Source organism: Nycticebus coucang, chromosome X, assembly GCF_027406575.1.
Source record: "Nycticebus coucang isolate mNycCou1 chromosome X, mNycCou1.pri, whole genome shotgun sequence".
NCBI lineage: Eukaryota > Metazoa > Chordata > Mammalia > Primates > Lorisidae > Nycticebus > Nycticebus coucang.
This window is the reverse complement of record NC_069804.1, coordinates 18893657-18912287: the sequence shown is the minus strand read 5'-3', so window position 1 is coordinate 18912287 and position 18631 is coordinate 18893657. Positions and strand designations below refer to the sequence as shown.

The window sequence follows — 18631 nt, the reverse complement described above, 5'->3', positions numbered from 1 at the left end:
TGAGACTCTGTCTCTACAAAAAAAAATTAGTTGGCAAAGCCGAAGCAGGAGGATTCCTTGAGCCCAGGAGTTAGAGATGACAACAGTGAGCTTTGATTGTGCCTCTGCATTCTAGCCTGGGTAACAGTTGAGACTCTTGTCCCTTTAAAAAAAAATGTCCCTGACAATACAGTAAAAATTACAGATCTAATGAAATGAGATTAATCTCCTACATTGGGGATATCCCAACCTTTAAGTCCACATCTTTGTTTTTACGTGACAAAATGTGAAGTACTTCATAAAGTATGCATATCTGAGTATAATGATCTCAAGGAAAAGCATTTGTGATTATTTGTGTTGTAAATGAACTGGACAGTGGATTTTTTGGAACATCATTTTTAAAGAACAGCTGACTGGTTATTCAAACTTGGATTTGTGTTCAACATTTTTGCAAAACTGAATGAAATGAGCCTGTCATTTCAAGGAAAATAATTGATATTTGTTGGCAGTGGAAAACTATCCGCTACTATTAGCTTGACAGCTTCACAGTAAAGACTTTCCAGAAGAGATCAGTGATTTTAATATGTATTACAGGATGGAATATGTCAACATAAGGAAGATCTTCCTAGCTCTGTCAACCAATATTATCCAAGTTTTCCAAATGTACAAAGTTACAAAATTCATTCAAAGTTTAAAATAAATGAATGAATTTTAATGTGACAGTATGAAAATTTTGTTGATTTGATGTTAGGAGTCTGTAGTGCAACTTAAAGTTATCACTTGTCTGGACTGGGTGTAGTATCAAAGAACATATATAGTTAGCTGAAAAGACTGTTACAATACTCCCTTTTCCATCTACATACCTCGGAGGCCACATTTTCTTCAAATACTGTAACCAAAACCACATATTACAATGCATTGCGTACAAAAGCAGATATGAGACTGTCTTCTGTTAAGCCAGACAATAAAGAGATTTGCAAAAATGTGAAACAGTGCCATTTTCTCAAATTTAGGAGATGTGTTACTTTTCATTAAAAGTATGTTATGTTCATACATTGGGTTTCTTGAATTAATAAAAATATTTTTAAATTTCTAGTACAGTCAATATTGATAGATATAACTCACAAGTGAGCTTGCCATTTCAAGGAAAATTGGCACTATTTGTTGTCAGTGCTACGTCTGCACTTTCAAGTAAAAATTAGAATTGTGGGACTTACATCTTGTTACAGCTACTCAGTTCTACCATTGTACTGTAAAAGCAGCTGGAGCCAACACACAAGTGTGGCTATAGTTCAATAAAACTCTATTAATAAACAGAAATAGGCAGTGGACTCTTTTCTGACCCATGAATGAGTTGGCCAATCCTTGCTATAAAGGGGTTTTGACACCAGAAAATTTGAGAAATATGCTAGACTAACAACTCAATGGAATTCATACAATGTTTTAAGGTACTATATTCAACTGTAACTGTAGATTTTCCTGGGAAAAAGCCTCAGAGACTATTGAATCATTTTTTTTAAAGGGGGAAAATTAAAACATTAAAGGATAGTCTACCATAATGTCAGTTCTCCCCAAGTTAATCAGACTTCAGTATAATTCCAATATATACAACAGCAGGCTTTGGGTGTGAGGATTAGAAAAACATTACTAGGGCGGCGCCTGTGGCTCAGTCAGTAGGGCGCCTGCCCCATATACCGAGGGTGGCAGGTTCAAACCCGGCCCCGGCCAAACTGCAACCAAAAAATAGCCGGTAGCTGGGCGTCGTGGCGGGCGCCTGTAGTCCTAGCTACTTGGGAGGCTGAGGCAAGAGAATCGCTTAAGCCCAGGAGTTGGAGGTTGCTGTGAGCTGTGTGAGGGCCATAAAGTGAGACTCTTGTCTCTACAAAAAAAAAAAAATGAAGAAAAAAAAGAAAAACATTTCTAGAATACATCTGTATGGGAATTTTGAATTTCCAAAGCAGTTCTAAAAACTACAAAGAGGGAACTCATCAGATATTAAATTGTACCATGAGTCACACAGTAATAAATAATAGATGTAGTGACTGACAAAATGTTCAGAACAGAGTTCATAATCAAGCTCACCTCTGTGGGAACTAGAAAGTGCCTTCAAAAGTTACTGTGTGGCCGAATGCAGTGGCTTACATCTGTAATCCCAATACTTTGGGAAGCCTAGGCAGGAGGGGATCATTTGAGGCCAGGAGTTGGAGATCAGCATGAGCAATGTAGCAAAACTCCATTTCTATCAAAACTTTGTAAACTAGCCAGCCATGGTGGCAGCCCCTGTAGTCCCAGCTACTCAGGAGGCTGAGGTAGGAGGATGGCTTGAGCCTGGAAGTTTGGGGCTGCAGTGAGCTATAATCATACCCCACTGCACCCTATCTAACCTGGGCAACAGAGCAAAACCCTGTCTCAAAAAAAAAAAAAAAAATCATTGGAGAAAGGATAAATAGATAATGCTGAGAAAACTACATTTTGCAGAGAAAAGTGAATTTGGATCTCTAACTCACAACATATACAGAAGAAAGTTGCTTAAGAGTAAAGGTAGATTTATAAACAGGAAAATGTGGAGTATCTTATGGTTAGGAAAGTATGCAGTATATTAACAAGACCTCTTAAAGCCCAAACTATTAAGATGAAAAATTGAGTATTTTGTGACCATCATGAAAAAGATCAGATCAAGCAAGAATCATGGATGGATGTCAAATCTAGAGAGAAGTTTTATGAGAAGAGTAGGTAATCTACATGATCTTAAGTGCCTCCCCACAGATGGCTTGTTGCAAGAGACAGTTCCTCTGCAGTGAAGAAACTGACAGCCAGTTAGATAAAATTATTATATCTATGTTAAGTTTACTGAAGTTGGTAACTAGGGTGACGGTGTAAAAGAATATTCAGATCTTAGGAAATACATATGGAAGTATTTGTATGTAACTTACCCTCAAACAGTTGAGGATAAATAATACAGAGATAGGGCAAGGCACTGTAGCTCACACCTATTACCCTGGCATTCTGGGAGACTGAAGCAGGAGGATTACTTTAGGTCAGGAGTCGGAGACCAGCCTGAGCAAAAGCAAGATATGTCTCTACTAAAAATAAAAAAAAAAAAAAAAATTGCTGTGTGTGGTGGCCTGTAACTATAGTCCCAACTACTTGGGAGACTGAATCAGGAAGATTGCTTGAGCCCAGTAGTTCAAGGGTGCAGTGAGCTATGACATCATCATCACACTCTAACCTGGCCAACAGAGGGAGACTGGAGGGGTGGGGGTGAAGATGAGGGCAAATAATAAAATCAATGGAGTAAAAGTTGTAATAGAATTTTGTCATAAATAAAAAATATTTTTGCTAATTTTAGGAAACCTTAGTTGACTAGGATGAACTATTACCAACATCTAAACCCACAGTACAAGAAACTAAAAATCAAGAGTAGCCCAATGGAAAGATGGCCAAGATTGAACAGGCAATTTACAGAAGGATAAACCCGTAAACCTTAGATCGAATGGCTAATCATTTTTGATACGTTTTTATACAGCTGTAATTGATCTTGAACACAACTCCAAGCAAGGAAAAAAACATAAAATGATAGCTATGGTGCAATATTTATATAAATTTTAAATGCACGCATACCTTCACAACACATTTCAAAATTAGAGCTATAAAAATACCAGAGAAGGAGTCAATGACTAGAGAGGGAAAAGGGAATGAGAACAAAAAGTAAAAGGAGAAAAAGTAGAGGTAGAGAGGGATGGTACTACACAGAGATTACAGCAGGCCACGGGCTCAAGAGTTTGGATGAATTAATCTCATACCAAAGGTCTCTAAAGAGAAAGCGAGGGAAAGCGATAACCCCCATGCTTTTATTAACTTGGTTCTATCTTAATGGGTTAGAAATAGCTTTCATTGCAGCTCGGGGCACCAGCCCCAACGTGCTTGCTTTCCTGCTCATTTGCATCTAAAGTCCCCTTCTGGCACCCTATTTGGGGCACATCTTTGGGCATGTCAGGGAACGCATTCATCGCAGGAACATTTTTGTGCCACAAAGGCACTGTTTCAAAGCTTTTTGCCAGGAGTCTGGATGCTGGTTCCTGAAGGTTTCAGCTTCACTTTTTTTTTTTCTTTAAATAATTTACAGAACATAAAATTCACCTGTTTAAAATGTACACTTCCATGATTTTTAGTATACTTAGAGTTATGAAATCTTCACCACAATCTATTTAATTTTAGAACATTTTCACACACACCCAAAGAAAACTTGTACTATTATTCATTTTCTTTTGACAGAGTCTCACCTTGTCACCCTCGGTAGAGTGTGTGGCGTCACAGCTCACAGCAACCTCCAGCTCTTGGGCTTAGACGATTCTCCTGCCTCAGCCTCCCAGGTAGTTGGGACTACAGGCGCTCGCCACAATGCCCGGCTATTTTTCTGTTGCGATTTGGCCGAGGCTGGGTTTGAACCCGCCACCCTCGGTATATGGGGCCAGCACCCTACTCGCTGAGCCACAGGAGCCGCCCTATTCATTTTAATTTTTAATCACGTACAAGTATTCCTCTCTCCCGTAAGCGTAGGAATAAAACCTCCAGGCTGGTCACCGTCCAGTAGAAAAACGTGCAGTCTGGGGCTGAACATGAACGGGTTGTCACTTGGAGGCTATGCCTGGGTAAACACCTGGAGGCTTGAGTGGGCCGTGCAAAGATGTCTTTTTCAGGATTTTTGAAAAGATAATAAATGTGCATGGCAGGGATAAAAGGATATCCAGTGGAAAGAATCCCCTGTCCTCCAACATACACACCCTTCCCTGATCCCTATTCCCTAGAAACACCCTTGTGTAGTCTTCCCAGAGAGGTCCTCTTCGCAGAGATTTCTGAAGCGTACATTACCCCGGAGGAGAAAGAGCAACTGAATTGGTGGTAGTTGGAGGCCAAAGACGGCCTACATACGGTTTGTCCCTACCTCTTCTAGAAAATCGATCTGGAGTCCCACTCTGGGTGACCCATGCCTGCCTGGGGTGAGGTGGGCGGGAGTGGGGATCCTAAGCGCTGGGCATATGTGCAACTTTTTTTTGTTGTTTGTTTGAGACAGAGCAAGCGATTCTCCTGCCTCCGCCTCCCAAGTAGCTGGGACTACAGGCGCCTGTCACAACGCCCGGCTATTTTTTTTGGTTGCAGCCATCGTTGTTGTTTGGCGGGCCCGGGCTGGATTTGAACCTGCCAGCTCAGGTTTATGTGGCTGGCGCCTTAGCCTCTTGAGCCACAAGCGCTGAGCCCGCATGTGCAACTTTTGAACTGGAGCGTAACTGTGCTTGAAGGAAAAGTCTTTCAGCGTCTGGCGCTGGAGCAAATGGCGCCCACCTGAGGGTCCAGCCAGGAACTGTTTCCATTGCTGCAGCGCTGAGTGCTTGTGGACGCCCATTGTGTGTACACATGTGCCATCCATGTGAGGACGTGTGCGTGCTGGGTGTGCACACATGTGCACGTGGTGTGAACTGTGTTCACACATTGTGTGAGGATGTGTGTGCACGCTGTATGAAAAACTGCACCCTACATCTATACGTACTTTGGGTGTGAGCACTGTGTGGGAAGGTGCGTTTACACCAGGTGCGCATGGTGTGTGCTTGATGCGTGCATTGTATGAACAGTGTGCACGCTGTATGTGTGCACATGCCTTTCTGTGAGCTACGTAGGTACCGCAGTGTGTAAGGACACGCGCACGCGCTGTGAGGACGGTTGTGCACCTTGCATGTGCTCATGGGCGCGCGCACGCGCTGAGAGGACGGTTGTGGACCTTGCAAGTGCACATTACGGGCGCGCGCTGCGTGAGAACCGGTGCGCACATCGCAAGTGCACGCCCTGCGCACGCTGCGTGGGAACCGGTGCGCACACCGCACGTGCACGGCCTGCGCGCGCGCTGCGTAAGGACGCGTGCGCATGCGGGCGCGCGCGAGTCCTGGTATTGCGCGGTGGGTCTGGCAGTAATCCTGTGCAGCCGGTGCATCCCGATGGAGCGCGGCGGCGGCTTCGGGGCGGGATCCCGAGCAGAGGGGGCCACGCGGGGCACCCCTCTCTCCGGGAAGATGGCCGAGCCGGGCGCGGTGCGAACCTCGCCACCCAACCACCGGTCTCCAGGTAGGACCCCAAGAGTGCAGCGGCCCGTCGTGGTTTCGGCCCCCCGGGGGGCGGGGCGGACGGCAGAGGGCAATGGTCCTCAGGCATTGGGGGCGGGGGCGGGGAGCGGCGCGGAGCTTGGTTGAACGCCATAATCCGGCCGGGGGTCACCTGGCTGCGAGATCCGGGGGCCTCCCCCCTAGCTGTGCAGGTGGTGGGGTCCCCTTCCCGGGTGACCTGGGCGAGTGGGTGCGCCGGGGGGTGGCTTAGGGGTGGTGGTAAGTGTGTTTGGGATGCAAGTGCCTGACAGGGTTCCGGGGGTCCCGTCTCTACTCGAGGGGCAGCTGGCGTGGAGGGCACTGGGATGGAGCGATCGAGCTTCTGGGGGTCGCGCTGGCCTCTGCGCCGGCCCTCTCCGCGTCCTGGGAAACGCGCACGAGCGGCAGCTGCAGCCGTGGTGAAGGTGGCTCGGCTTCGCGCTTCTTGGCGTCCACAAGGAGCAAAACTGGCGTGCCATCCAGTGACGGCGGGAGGGAGCATCGCCTGGGTGGCCATGCGTACGTCCCGGGCTGGGTGCTCGTGCGGCCCCTATGCGCTACGGGAGGTCTCCAGTATGCTGCCTAGGTGTCTGGCCTGGCTCCCTCACGTGGCAGCGCGGCAAATCAGTCTCCCAGCCCGCCGCGACGGTACAGTTACTGGGAGCCGTGGAAGGCTGGTTCCTATACTGGCTGCCCAGAAACATTAGATTGTGAGGACGTTTGCAGGGTTTTTCTAGTGCTAGTTTTGTAAAGTGGTTGCAGGTAACGCGCGGGGGTGTAAGCAATGTGGAAAGATTTCATGCTGTTTTTCCTAGCAACACCTTTTTTTTTTTATTTAATAATGCAAGCTATTTTTAAAACATTTTTTACTGTAGTCCAAGATGCACACAAAACGCAAAAATTTTAAGTATGTGATTCAGTGAATTATCACATAGTGAAGATACCGAACAAGGAAAGGAAAGAAATAAGGGAAATGTTTTTTAATCACTTAAAATATGCTTTTCATGGGGGGGCTATATTCAGATTGAACCTTCAGTTACATTATGCATAGAAGGAAGGGATGGCTTAAATTGTTTCCAGTTTGTGTATTTCATTATGCTTTTTTTTAAAGGCAGAATTTAATAAACATCACAGGGTAGTGACATAACCACCTTTTGAATGCATACTTCTGTTTTTGCTTGAGAAATTCACACTGCATCTGCTAGGGAAGAACCCAGAGCCCACCCACCACAACCAGCTCTTCCTGGCAGAGGGAACCTGGTAGAATAAAACATTGGAAAGGGGAGGTTGTTTAAGTTTGCTTTTCTATTTGGTTGAGAGTTTTAATAACACATTATTTAGATGTTTTGTTGTACCGAGGGATGGGGAGGGGCTGTGTGGTTGGACCTTCAGTTTATCTGGGATTTAATTTATTTGAAGGAATTTATGGGAGGATTCTTATTAAGGTCTGTTTGGAAACTTTCTTGTAGGATCATTTTATGGGTTATCTTAAAACTATTTTTCTTCTTTTGAAATTGGATATATAGAAAGACATTGTGGGAAGGTTTTCAAGTATTAAATTTCTATGTGCATTAAGGTTGGTATGGTACCCACTGAATGGGCACAATCTAGGGGTGTATGGTACATGTTTTGGGTGCAGGATATAACTAAAAGAGGTGCTCTACCTAACAAATTCAAATATTGTGACTTGGTTGTTCACACCCTCACGTTAACCTGAAATTTAAAAAAGAAAAAAAAAAAAGGTTGGTATGGTAAAATTGGAGTGTTCGATTTAGGTGCCAGTTGGTACCATGGTTTTTCCTTTTCAGGATTATTGGAAGGGCAAGTATTTTATTATTGAGGGCAAGTATTTAGATAAATAATGTCAACCTCAGAAAAAAACATGATTCTTGAGGTTTTATTATAATTGGTCCTGAATACTGATGATTATTTTTTTTAATTAAATCATAGCTATGTACATTAATGCAATCATGGGGTACAACGTGCTGGTTTTATATACAATTTGAAATATTTTCATCAAACTGGTTAACATAGCCTTCATGGCATTTTCTTAGTTATTGTGTTAAGACATTTATATTATACATTTAGTAAGTTTCACATGTACCCTTGTAAGATGCACCATAGGTGTGGTCCCACCAATTATCCTCCCTCCACTCATCCTCCCCCCTCCCCTCCCCTCCCTTCCCTTTCCCCTTTCCCCATATTCTTGGGCTATAATTGGGTTATAGCTTTTATATGAAAGCTATAAATTAATTACTGATCATTCTTGGTCACCCATGGATGAATCATTTGGGACCTATCCCTAATGAGAATGAACCTACTTTTCTAGAGGGTAAGCCATTGTTGGCAAGCATGTGCTGCATGCTGTGTGTGCTGCAAAAGACAGAAAGGCCTGGAATGTTGGGCTCTTCAGTTTCATGTTGGCACAGTTGAAGGATGGGTTGGCCAGTGGTTTTCTGGGAGCTGTTGCAGAAGAGGGCGAGGGAATACCTCTGGTGGTTTCGTTTAGCAACAAGTGCTTCAGATACTGAAATCCTGTACATGTTCCCATTACCCACTAGTGGTGCCTTCTTTCTCTAAATTACCCCAGGGGTGGAAGTTACCAAATGTACTGTTCTTTTTACTGTTTGTGTTACACACACAGTGTAACAAATGAGCAAGTGCAAGTTATTTTGGTCTGCTTAAATACATTTAGCCCGCAGATAGAATCACCATATCTCAACTGTCACGCTAGACTGAATCATTGTCACACAGGTCCCATGTTCCCCTCAGCCATAAATGTCTCCTTGTCCCCCTTTCCCTGCAGGGATTTACTTCCTTTAGGCTCTCTCAGTCAGAATTCACAGACTTCTGTCTGTCCCTGCAGTACCTCCAGAGTGCTCTTCTTCTGCCTGTGCTACGTTAACCTCCCGGTTTTTCTAGGTACATGCTCACTGGCTATTGCTGTCACTAGAGCTGAATAGCTTGGGCTCCAGATTGTCTGCATGTGAATGTCAGCTCTCCCCTTCCTCCGTGTTAGACCGGGAAGTTATTTGACACCTCTGAGCTTCAGTTTTCTCACCTTTAAAATGGGCTTACAAACAACACTGGGGGATCGAGAGCTGTGCTGAAGATGAAGGAATTGGTATCTGTGAAGCAGTGCCTGACACACAGTTAAGCGCTCAAGCCCAGATAAGCTATGTGCACCTCCTCTGTTAGATCATTAGTTTAAGGGCCAGGCCTGGGGCCAGGTTCTAGGCTCCTCCTCAGTGCTACTTCTCACCGCTCTCAGAGTTTTTGTGCACAGGTCTGCCGCCACCATGTCCCAATTGCTGGATTGAGTGCTCAGTAAATACTGAGGAGTTGCATTGAAGAAGTGTATTGATGGAGACGTTTGAGATTATGGAACTGTAAAGCCTGTTTGCTGAGGCCCGTTGAGTTTTCCAGTGCATTCTGCAGGTAAATATTGTCTTACTGAGTTGAACTCATTTGCCCATTGTTCCTTAGGAAGGAGGGAATTGCTTTGAGGTAAGATGGCATTCCCTCTTGTTCCTCAACCTGCGTATCTTCCATCCGCTGCCCTGGAGCGGAACAACATAGGAGTACCAGCTAGGCTATTCCAGAGAACCTCTCTCAGGGGGGTTCAGAGTAGGGTGGGACCAACAGCAAAGGCTGAGAGTTAGGTCCCCAGGAAAGCAGAGGTCTTCCTTCTTTTTCATAGTTGCATTTAATTAAAACCATTCTTGAACATTTCAATCTGGAAGCTGCTTGGACCTAAGGAAGATCAGGTTGAGTTTCTGGGTGCATATTGGCTTCTAGAATCCCTTTGGCAGTGGGAAGGGATTCTACATTTCCTACAAAGTCATATTTGGTTTGGAGCTCCAGGCTTCGTTTACTGATGGCAGTTATGGGACTTGGACTTAGCAGAACAAACTGCTGGAAGTCTGACCTTCCCCAGTTTCTCTGCTGATGTCCTGAGCCTGGTGACACAACTACTCAAAATGTATCATCTCTGACCCTTCTTCCTCTCTAGTATTAAATAGTATTAAAGGATTTTTTTTTCCCTCTTTCAGGTGTCCCTTTTTTTTTTTTTTTTTTTGAGACAGAGTCTCACTATCACCCTAGGTAGAGTGCTGTGGCATTACAGCTCACAGCAACCTCAAACTCTTGGGCCTAAGCAATTCTCCTGCCTCAGCTTCCCAAGTAGCTGAGATGACAGGCGCCCGCCACAACACCCAGCCATTTTTGGGTTGTAGTTGTCATTGTTGTTTGGCAAGCCCCATCTCGATTCGAACCTTCCAGCTCCAGTGTATGTGGCTGGCGCCCTTGCTGCTGAACTACAGGCACTGAGCCTTTTTTTTTTTGGGGGGGGGGACAGAGGCTCACTATGTCACCCTGGGTAGAGTGCTGTGGTGTCACAGCAACCTCCAGCTCTTGGGCTTAGGTGATTCTCTTGCCTCAGGCTCCCAAGCAGCTGGGACTATCAGGCGCCTGCCACAATGCCCAGCTATTTTTTTGTTGCAGTTAGGCTGGGGCTGGGTTTGAACCCGCCACCCTCAGTATATGGGGCCAGTGCCCCACTCACTGAGCCACAGATGTTGTCCCCAGGTGTCCCATCTTATGCAATAGTTTTCTTTCTTTCTTTTTTTTTTTTTTTTTTTTTTTTGCTGAACCCACCACTTCCGGTATATGGGGCCGGCACCCTACTCCTTTGAGTCACAGGCGCCACCCAATAGTTAGTTGGGTTTGTTTGTTTGTTTGTTTTGAGACAGCGCCTCAAGCTGTTACCCTGGGTAGAGTGCCATGGCATCACAACTGACAGCAACCTCCAACTCCTAGGCTCAAGCTATTCTCCTGCCTCTGCCTCCCAAGTAGCTGGGATTACAGGTGCCTGCCAAAACGCCTGGCTATTTTTTGGTTGCAGCCGTCATTGTTGTTTGGCAGGCCCAGGCTAGATTCGAACCCACCAACTCAGGTGTATGTTGCTGGCGCCTTAGCCACTTGAGCCACAGGCGCGGAGCCAATAGTTTTTTTAAAGAAAATCTTGTCTTCTGTAGTAATTAAATTGAGTGACTTATGAAACAGAAGGATTGACAGAGTTGACTTGGGTAGTCCAGAGATTGGGATTTCTTGGGGATGTTGGTAAATGTCTTGGTGAGCCTTATTGGGAGGATTTAATGAGATCTGTTGCTTGGTCATATGATATTACCTGGTTTGGGAGGGGCTGTCCATGAGCTGAGTTGGCTCTGGCAGAAGTTCCAGGATTTGAAAACCTCTCATGGCCTCATCCTACAGTGCCTTTTGTAAGGAATTCCACCAGAAGCAGCAGGAGGAGATGGTTGAGGGTGATCGCCTTTAGGAAGGCGTTGCTCACTGTTCATCTACTATCTATGGAGTGTGGAGTCTGCTATCCTGTCATCTGAGGCTTTGGGGCAGACTAGGCCTCTGGATCCCCCTCATGTGCCTCTAAGGCCAGTCTGAATGCAAGCTCTGATCCTGCTTTTCTATAGGAGCATTTATTTTCTTCTTGCCTAAGAACATTTTCTTGTTTTGAAAGGCTTGTGATTAGCAGAGTTTAGGTTGTGATTTAAGTGAAAGGAAAGAGGTATGAGTGAGCCACACACATATGATGTATTTGAGGGAATAGTGGTCATGCACAATGCCCGAGATCCCTTGGAATGTCAGGGTCTATCCCCAGGGTTCATAGCTTTTGGCTAATGCCATCTAAAAATACCAGCCTTTCCTCTTAATACCAAGTAGGCTGGTGCCTTGTAGCCTTTGGAATGTTTCTTGCTCCTTTGACATCTCAGTCTCTTCATCCCTGCCCCCTGGGTTTCTATAATAAAAGCTTTTTCGAAGCAAAGTCCATATACCATACTTTTCACTCATTTAAGGTTCACAGTTCAATGGTTTTTAGTATATTTAGAGTTGTGCAGCCATCACCAGTTTTAGAATGTCATCATCACCACGCCCCAAAGAAACCTCATACCATCAGCCATCATTCCTCAGTCCCACTCACCTTCCAAACCGTGATCTGTAGAGAGGCAGGCCCCCAGGCTCCTGCCATGGCAGTCTTCAGCCTTCAGTGCATACACACGTGTGGGTCACCTAGAGTCCATGGGTGGGTCTTTGTGTTTAGAAACCATCATTCTGGGCGGCACCTGTGGCTCAGTGAGTAGGGCGCCGGCCCCATATGCCGAGGGTGGCGGGTTCAAACCCAGCCCCGGCCAAACTGCAACCAAAAAATAGCTGGGCGTTGTGGCGGGCGCCTGTAGTCCCAGCTGCTCGGGAGGCTGAGGCAGGAGAATCGCGTAAGCCCAAGAGTTAGAGGTTGCTGTGAGCCGTGTGACGCCACAGCACTCTACCCGAGGGCGGTACAGTGAGACTCTGTCTCTACAAAAAAAAAACAAACAGCTGGGCATCATGACAGGTGCCTGTAATCCCAGCTACTCGGGAGGCTGAGGCAAGAGAATTGCCTAAGCCCTGGAGTTGGAGGTTGCTGTGAGCTGTGTGATGCCATGGCACTCTACCGAGGGTGACAAAGTGAGACTCTGTCTCTACAAAAATTAAAAAAAAAAAAACATCATTCTGCACCCTTCAGCCTGAAGCCTTTCCTTTCACCTCCTACTGCCCTCACGCCTCAAGGCCTGCAAAGCACTCAGGACCTCTGTGGAACCTGCCACAGTTCTGTGCTGCACATGTGTTCACTTGAGCTGCTCTAATGGTGGCTGCTAATTGTTAAAAGCACTTGCGCATCAAGCACCAGTATAAGCACTTGTCATACATCATTTTACTTTCTTCCTCACAACCACCTTTTATACTGTTTTTATTCTCATTTTATTGTTTGTTTTTTCAGACAGTCTTTCCCTGTCACCCATGCTGGGGTACAGTGGCATCATCATAGCTCGTGGCAGCCTTGAGCTCTTGGTTCAAGTGATCTTCCTGCCTCAGCCTCCTAAGTAGCTGGGATCAGAGGTGCCCACCACAATGCTTGGCTTATCCTCATTTTAGAGGTGTTTCAGTTATCTATCTCTGTGACACACACTACTCTAAAACTTATTATTTCTCATAATTCTGGGGGCTCAGTTGGGCAATTCTGCTGCTTCCTTTGGGGTCAGCTGGAGTCACTCATGCTACTGTAGTCATCTGGGAGGTCAATTGGGTTTGAAATGGCCCCAGTGGGCTCTCGTTGTCTAGGTGTCTAATCACAGAGTGTCCTGGACTTCCTGACAGCTTTGCTTCAAGAGTGAGGAAGCAAGGGGCTGGGCACAGTGGCTCATGCCTGAGGTGGGTAGATTGCCTGAGCTCAGGAGTTCAAGAGCAGCTTGAGAAGGAGCGAGACCCCATCTCTAAAAATAGCTGGGCATTGTGGTGGGCGCCTGTAGCCCGAGTTAAGCAAGAGGCTGAGGCAAGAGGATCGCTTGAGCCCAAGACTTTGATGTTGCTGTGAACCATGACACCTACGGGGGTGTCAACTATGAGCACTCTATGGGGGGGCAAGAAAATGAGACTATCTCAAAAAAAAAAAAAAAAGATGTGGAAGCAGAAGTTGCCATTTTGCATAAAGACCTGGGCTTAGAATTCCCAGAATGTCACTTTTGCTGCATTCAGTGGTCAAAATAACTTGTAAGGCCACCCAAATTCAAGGGGAGGGAAATAGATTCCACCTGTTGATATGAAGAGTGGCTGTACCTACTGGGAAAGGAGGAATCATTGGTCACCTTTTGGAGATTATCTACGGTAGCATGTAAGTATAATCATTCCTGGGCATCCATGGGAATGGATTCTAGCACCTCTTATAGACACCAAAATCCAAGGATGTTCAAGTCCCTGTTATAAAATGGCATATTTACAAATAATCTATACTCCTCTTTCTCTATACTTTAACACATTAACTACCATGTGAGTTGTATTTAACTTATGCTAGTTTTGAGTCCAGGGCCTCACAAAGCATATAACTCACATGTTTCTTGACCTAATAAAACACTATGGCCCCAAGAAAAATTTTTTTTCTAGTGCACAGTCTACGTGTTAAATTATCTCTAGATTACTTATAATACCTAATACAATGTAAATTCAATGTCAATAGTTGTTCTGTATTTTTTTTTTTTTTTTTTTTTTGTACAGACAGTCTTACTTTATTGCCCTCGGGTAGAGTGCCGTGGTGTCACACAGCTCACAGCAACCTCCAACTCCTGGGCTTAGGCGATTCTCTTCCCTCAGCCTCCCGAGTAGCTGGGACTACAGGCGCCTGCCACAGTGCCCGGCTATTTTTTGGTTGCAGTTTGGCCGGGGCTGGGTTTGAACCCACCTCCCTCAGCATATGGGGCTGACGCCCTACCCGCTGAGCCACAGGCGCCGCCCCAAGCAACCTTCTTGCTTCAGCCTTCAGAATAGCTGAGACTACAGGCACCCACCACAACAGCCCACTAGTTTTTCTATTTTTAGTAGATATGGGGGTCCCTCTGTTGCTTAGACTGGTCTCAAACTTCTGAGCTCAAGCAATCCACTTGCCTCCACCTCCCAGAGTGGTAGAATTATAGTTTTTCAATTTTTTTTTGACCCATGGTTGATTTAGTCCATGGATGTAGAACCTACGGATACAGAGGGCTGACTGTATATTGAAATTAAGCAAGGTTAAATAATTTGCCCAAGGGCACAGAGTAAGTTGCAAATCAGCCCTTGATCCAAAATGTGTTTGAGTCCCAACTTGATAATTTTTAACCTCCCGTTCCACTGTGTGTCCACAGATAGATAATAGCAAACTCCTTTCGCATGTGCCTCCCACATCTTCTGTACCCCCTCTCAAGATCTAGCACAGTACAATCTGTGCACATTTTACAAGTATTTTGTATGCCTTTTTCCTTAGTACTCAGTTGTTTTTCTCCCCAATGATGAGGACCTCATCTCTTAGAATTATAGCCACAAAATGCTGTTAACTAAAATGCTTAGAGCAGTGGTTCTCAACCTTCCTAATGCTGCAACCCTTTAATACAGTGTCTGTGGGTCGCGACCCATGGGGTTGAGAACCACTGGCTTAGAGAAATAGAAGTTCCATTTAACAGAATTTCCTGGTTCCCCATCTTCTTTGTACCAGCCTTTATTGTGGAGGATCTTTGAAGATGTCCTTAATCTGCTTCCTACCTTAGGATGCTTCATTGGGTGAGATTGAGTATTGAGACTCTTGCTGTGCCTCTGGATCTTTACTCTGGAAGGACCCTAGAAGATTCTGTGATACTCTAGGCTACGTGTCTCAAACGACTCTGGTAAAGGATCAGTTTGGGGTTTGAGGTTTTTTCCCCTAATTTCTACTCTGCTGTTGACCAATATCTTGGTAAAATACAATAAAGAAGAACTTATTGGAAAAATAAAATGGGAACAAAATGGAAAATATAAGTCCCAATTTTTAAATGTGTTAGATTAGATTAAATATTACATTCAAAGGTATTGGTGAATATCAAATTTACTCTGTCAAATTGTTATATATGTTTCTTAGCACAGTGGTTATGGCACCAGCCACATGCACTGAGGCTGGTGGTTCAAATACGGCCCGGGCCAGCTAAACAACAATAACAACTGCAACAAAAAATAGCTGGGCATTGTGGCAGACGCCTGTAGTCCCAGCTTCTTAGGAGGCTGAGGCAAGAGAATTGCTTAAGCCCAAGAGTTTGAGGTTACTGTGAGTTGTGATGCCATGGCACTCTACTGAGGGCAACTAGTAAGACTCTAAAAAAAAAAAATGTTTCTAAATGTGTGCTTTCAATTTATGCCCTTATTGTGAACCAGTAATGAATGATAAGAAGACTTGCACCAGTCCACAGGCCATACTTTGAATAGCTGTGCTGTGGGCCAGCATTTCCCAAAAGGTGCTATATGTAAGATGGTTTTAGGTTACATGTGGACAAACTTAACCTTTTTAACTTTGGATTGACAGTCTTATGAATTCTTAAATCATATTATAAAAATACAACCAGTTCAGGGCGGCGCCTGTGGCTCAGTGAGTGGGGCGCCGGCCCCATATGCCAAGGGTGGCGGGTTCAAGCCCGGCCCCGGCCAAACTGCAACCAAAAAATAGCCGGGCGTTGTGGCGGGCGCCTGTAGTCCCAGCTGCTCGGGAGGCTGAGGCAGGAGAATCGCGTAAGCCCAAGAGTTAAGAGGTTGCTGTGAGCCGTGTGACGCCACGGCACTCTACCCGAGGGCGGTACAGTGAGACTCTGTCTCTACAAAAAAAAAAAAAATACAACCAGTTCATCAAACTGTAGTTCCGTGAATATTTTCATAATTTTCAGAAGAAGCAAAACGTTAAGAAATGTTAATTTAGAGAAAAATACTAAATAATAATATAGGTCAGCACAGGCCAATACAAGTAGAATGCTGGCCACATATGTAATCTTAAATTTTCTAGTAGCCACAAAGAAAAAAGAAACAGGTGAAATTAATATAATTAACTTAGCCTAATATATCCAAAACATTATCATTTTGGCATATAATTAATATTAAACATTATTAATGTGGTATCTTACGGTCTTTGTGCCAAGTCTTTGAAGCCCAGCATATAGTTTACACTTCAGCACACTTCCCTCTGGACTAGCTCCATTTTAAGCACTCAGTCACCATCTATGGCTAGTGGTTACTGTATTGGACAGCACTGATCTAGAATATTTCCATCACAGCAGAAAGTTCTGGGGTCTAGATTGAGCCTCATAGTCACTGAGTGTACTGTGGTATTAAGTGTGGCTACTGTGCTGTTAGGTATGGTATGAAGCAGAGTTCTCTTCGGCGTTGGGAAGTTAGTGGAAATGGAAAGGCATTTTGATAAAATGATCTCCACTACAATAAGGCAAAGCCGGCCACAATCCCCAGGCCCTCGAAGAGAAAAACTGCTTTTGCTTTCCCAGTGTTGGCAAAGATAGTGTGCTAGGGCTGTGGTTAGTGGGGTCCACACACAGATTGTTTCTTGGGACTTGACGGACTGTGGAAAGGAGGTGGTGGTTATTACAGAAAAGTGCTATGATTTGAATGTCTCCTTCAAAACTGTTGAAATGTAATTGCCATTGTGGCAGTATTAAGAGGTGAGACATTTCAGAGGTGATTAGGCCACAAGTGCTCTGCCCTTATCAATGGATTACCACTTGATCTTAGACAAAAGGCTGAGAGGAGATTCGTGAATGGCTTATCACGAAGGTGGATTAGTTATGGTGGGAATGGGACTCTGATAAAAGGATATTTGGCCCCCATTTGCTCTCTCTTTTATCACGTGCTTGCTTGCTCTTCTGCCATATTTTGATGCAGCAAGAAAGCCCCCCCCAAATGTCAAGGAGATACTGGTGCCATGCTCTTGGATTCCCAGCCTCTAGAATTGTGAGCCAAACAAATTTCTGCTTATTACAAATTACTCAGTCTTTGGTATTCTGTTATAGTAGCAGAAAACAGTATAAAAAAACACGAAACCGTAACTGTGGGAGGAGAGAGCCCTATTAGCCACCTCGGGGATCTCCCACATTTGATGATGGAGGCCAGTTGAAGAATCCCCCTGCTGGGTAGGGTCTGCTGAGGTGGGATTCAGCAGACTCTGTGGGTTAGGTCTGGTCATCTATCCCTGGGCTGGTGTTTCGTTCCTAGTGCTTTGTTCCCAGGAGCCATCTTGACTGATAGGACAGATTCCTTAACTCTGAGGCTGTGCTTTTGGGAAGTTCCAGTATATTCACAGTGGTTTAGCCTCCATTGTTCTAGGTTTGATGTGAGACAGTTGGCATTGACCTTATTGAGCAGGGCCAGTTATCCAGCACCTACTTCAGGGCCTATAGGATGAGTCCCTGCCCAGACCAAGTTGTTTCCTTCCTGAGCAATTAGTTGATTTAGCAGGTCAACCAGTGTGGTACCCTGGTTGCTATGGCAGATATTTTGGATTAACTTCCTTTTCAGCTCCTTTCTTTTTTCTCTCTACCCTTGTTTTCCTTTTTCTCACCCACTTTCCCTACTTATTTTTGCTATATTTTATATAAGTAGCATTAATCCCTTCTGTAAGGAAAGAGGGAGGGTGGGCACAAATGAATACCTGAAATTAATCAATACATTGGTTTTTACTAGGAAATTAAAAAATAAATAAATACAGAGCAAGCTGGCATCTTTCACCATCTACCTGAAGCCCTTTATTAAGCAGTGTACTGTGTCCCTGTTTCAAAACAACACATTAATGTGTGCCATTAACTTAAATAGCCATCTGAATTGTAAACTGGGCGAAACAGAATTCTCCTGCTGTACTTTTGTTTTAAAACAACCCCCTCTCCCAGTGGGGTTCCTATACGTTGTCTTTCTTCAACCAGTCGGCATGCATTTTCATCACTGTGCTTACAAGACAGGGAGACTGCATTGTACGTGGGGGTAATATCACTTCTTAGGAGATTTTACTCTTTTCGGCATTATTAATTGTATGTGTTCAGTTTTCTTGAGCAGCAGTCAGGGGTGACAATTGGTGGTGAAATATTATGACAGTTTTCAGTGGAAGCTTTCCTTATACATGGGTAATTTTTCTCCTG

General features: G+C 44.7%; 1 protein-coding gene across 8 annotated transcripts in view; it reads left to right on the top strand.

The window, feature by feature from the left end:
• Positions 1-5825: 5825 nt before the first annotated feature.
• Positions 5826-18631, top strand: part of MAP7D2 (MAP7 domain containing 2) — a 123761-nt gene continuing 110955 nt past the window's right edge. For 3 of the 8 annotated variants that reach the window (XM_053580400.1, XM_053580398.1, XM_053580397.1), the window contains exon 1: positions 5827-6096. In XM_053580400.1, the coding sequence (XP_053436375.1) occupies positions 5970-6096 (127 nt within the window). In that variant the 5' untranslated portion in view covers positions 5827-5969. Of the gene's footprint in view, positions 6097-18631 lie in introns of all 8 variants that reach the window. The other 5 variants (XM_053580403.1, XM_053580402.1, XM_053580405.1 and 2 more) reach the window with 3 other exon arrangements.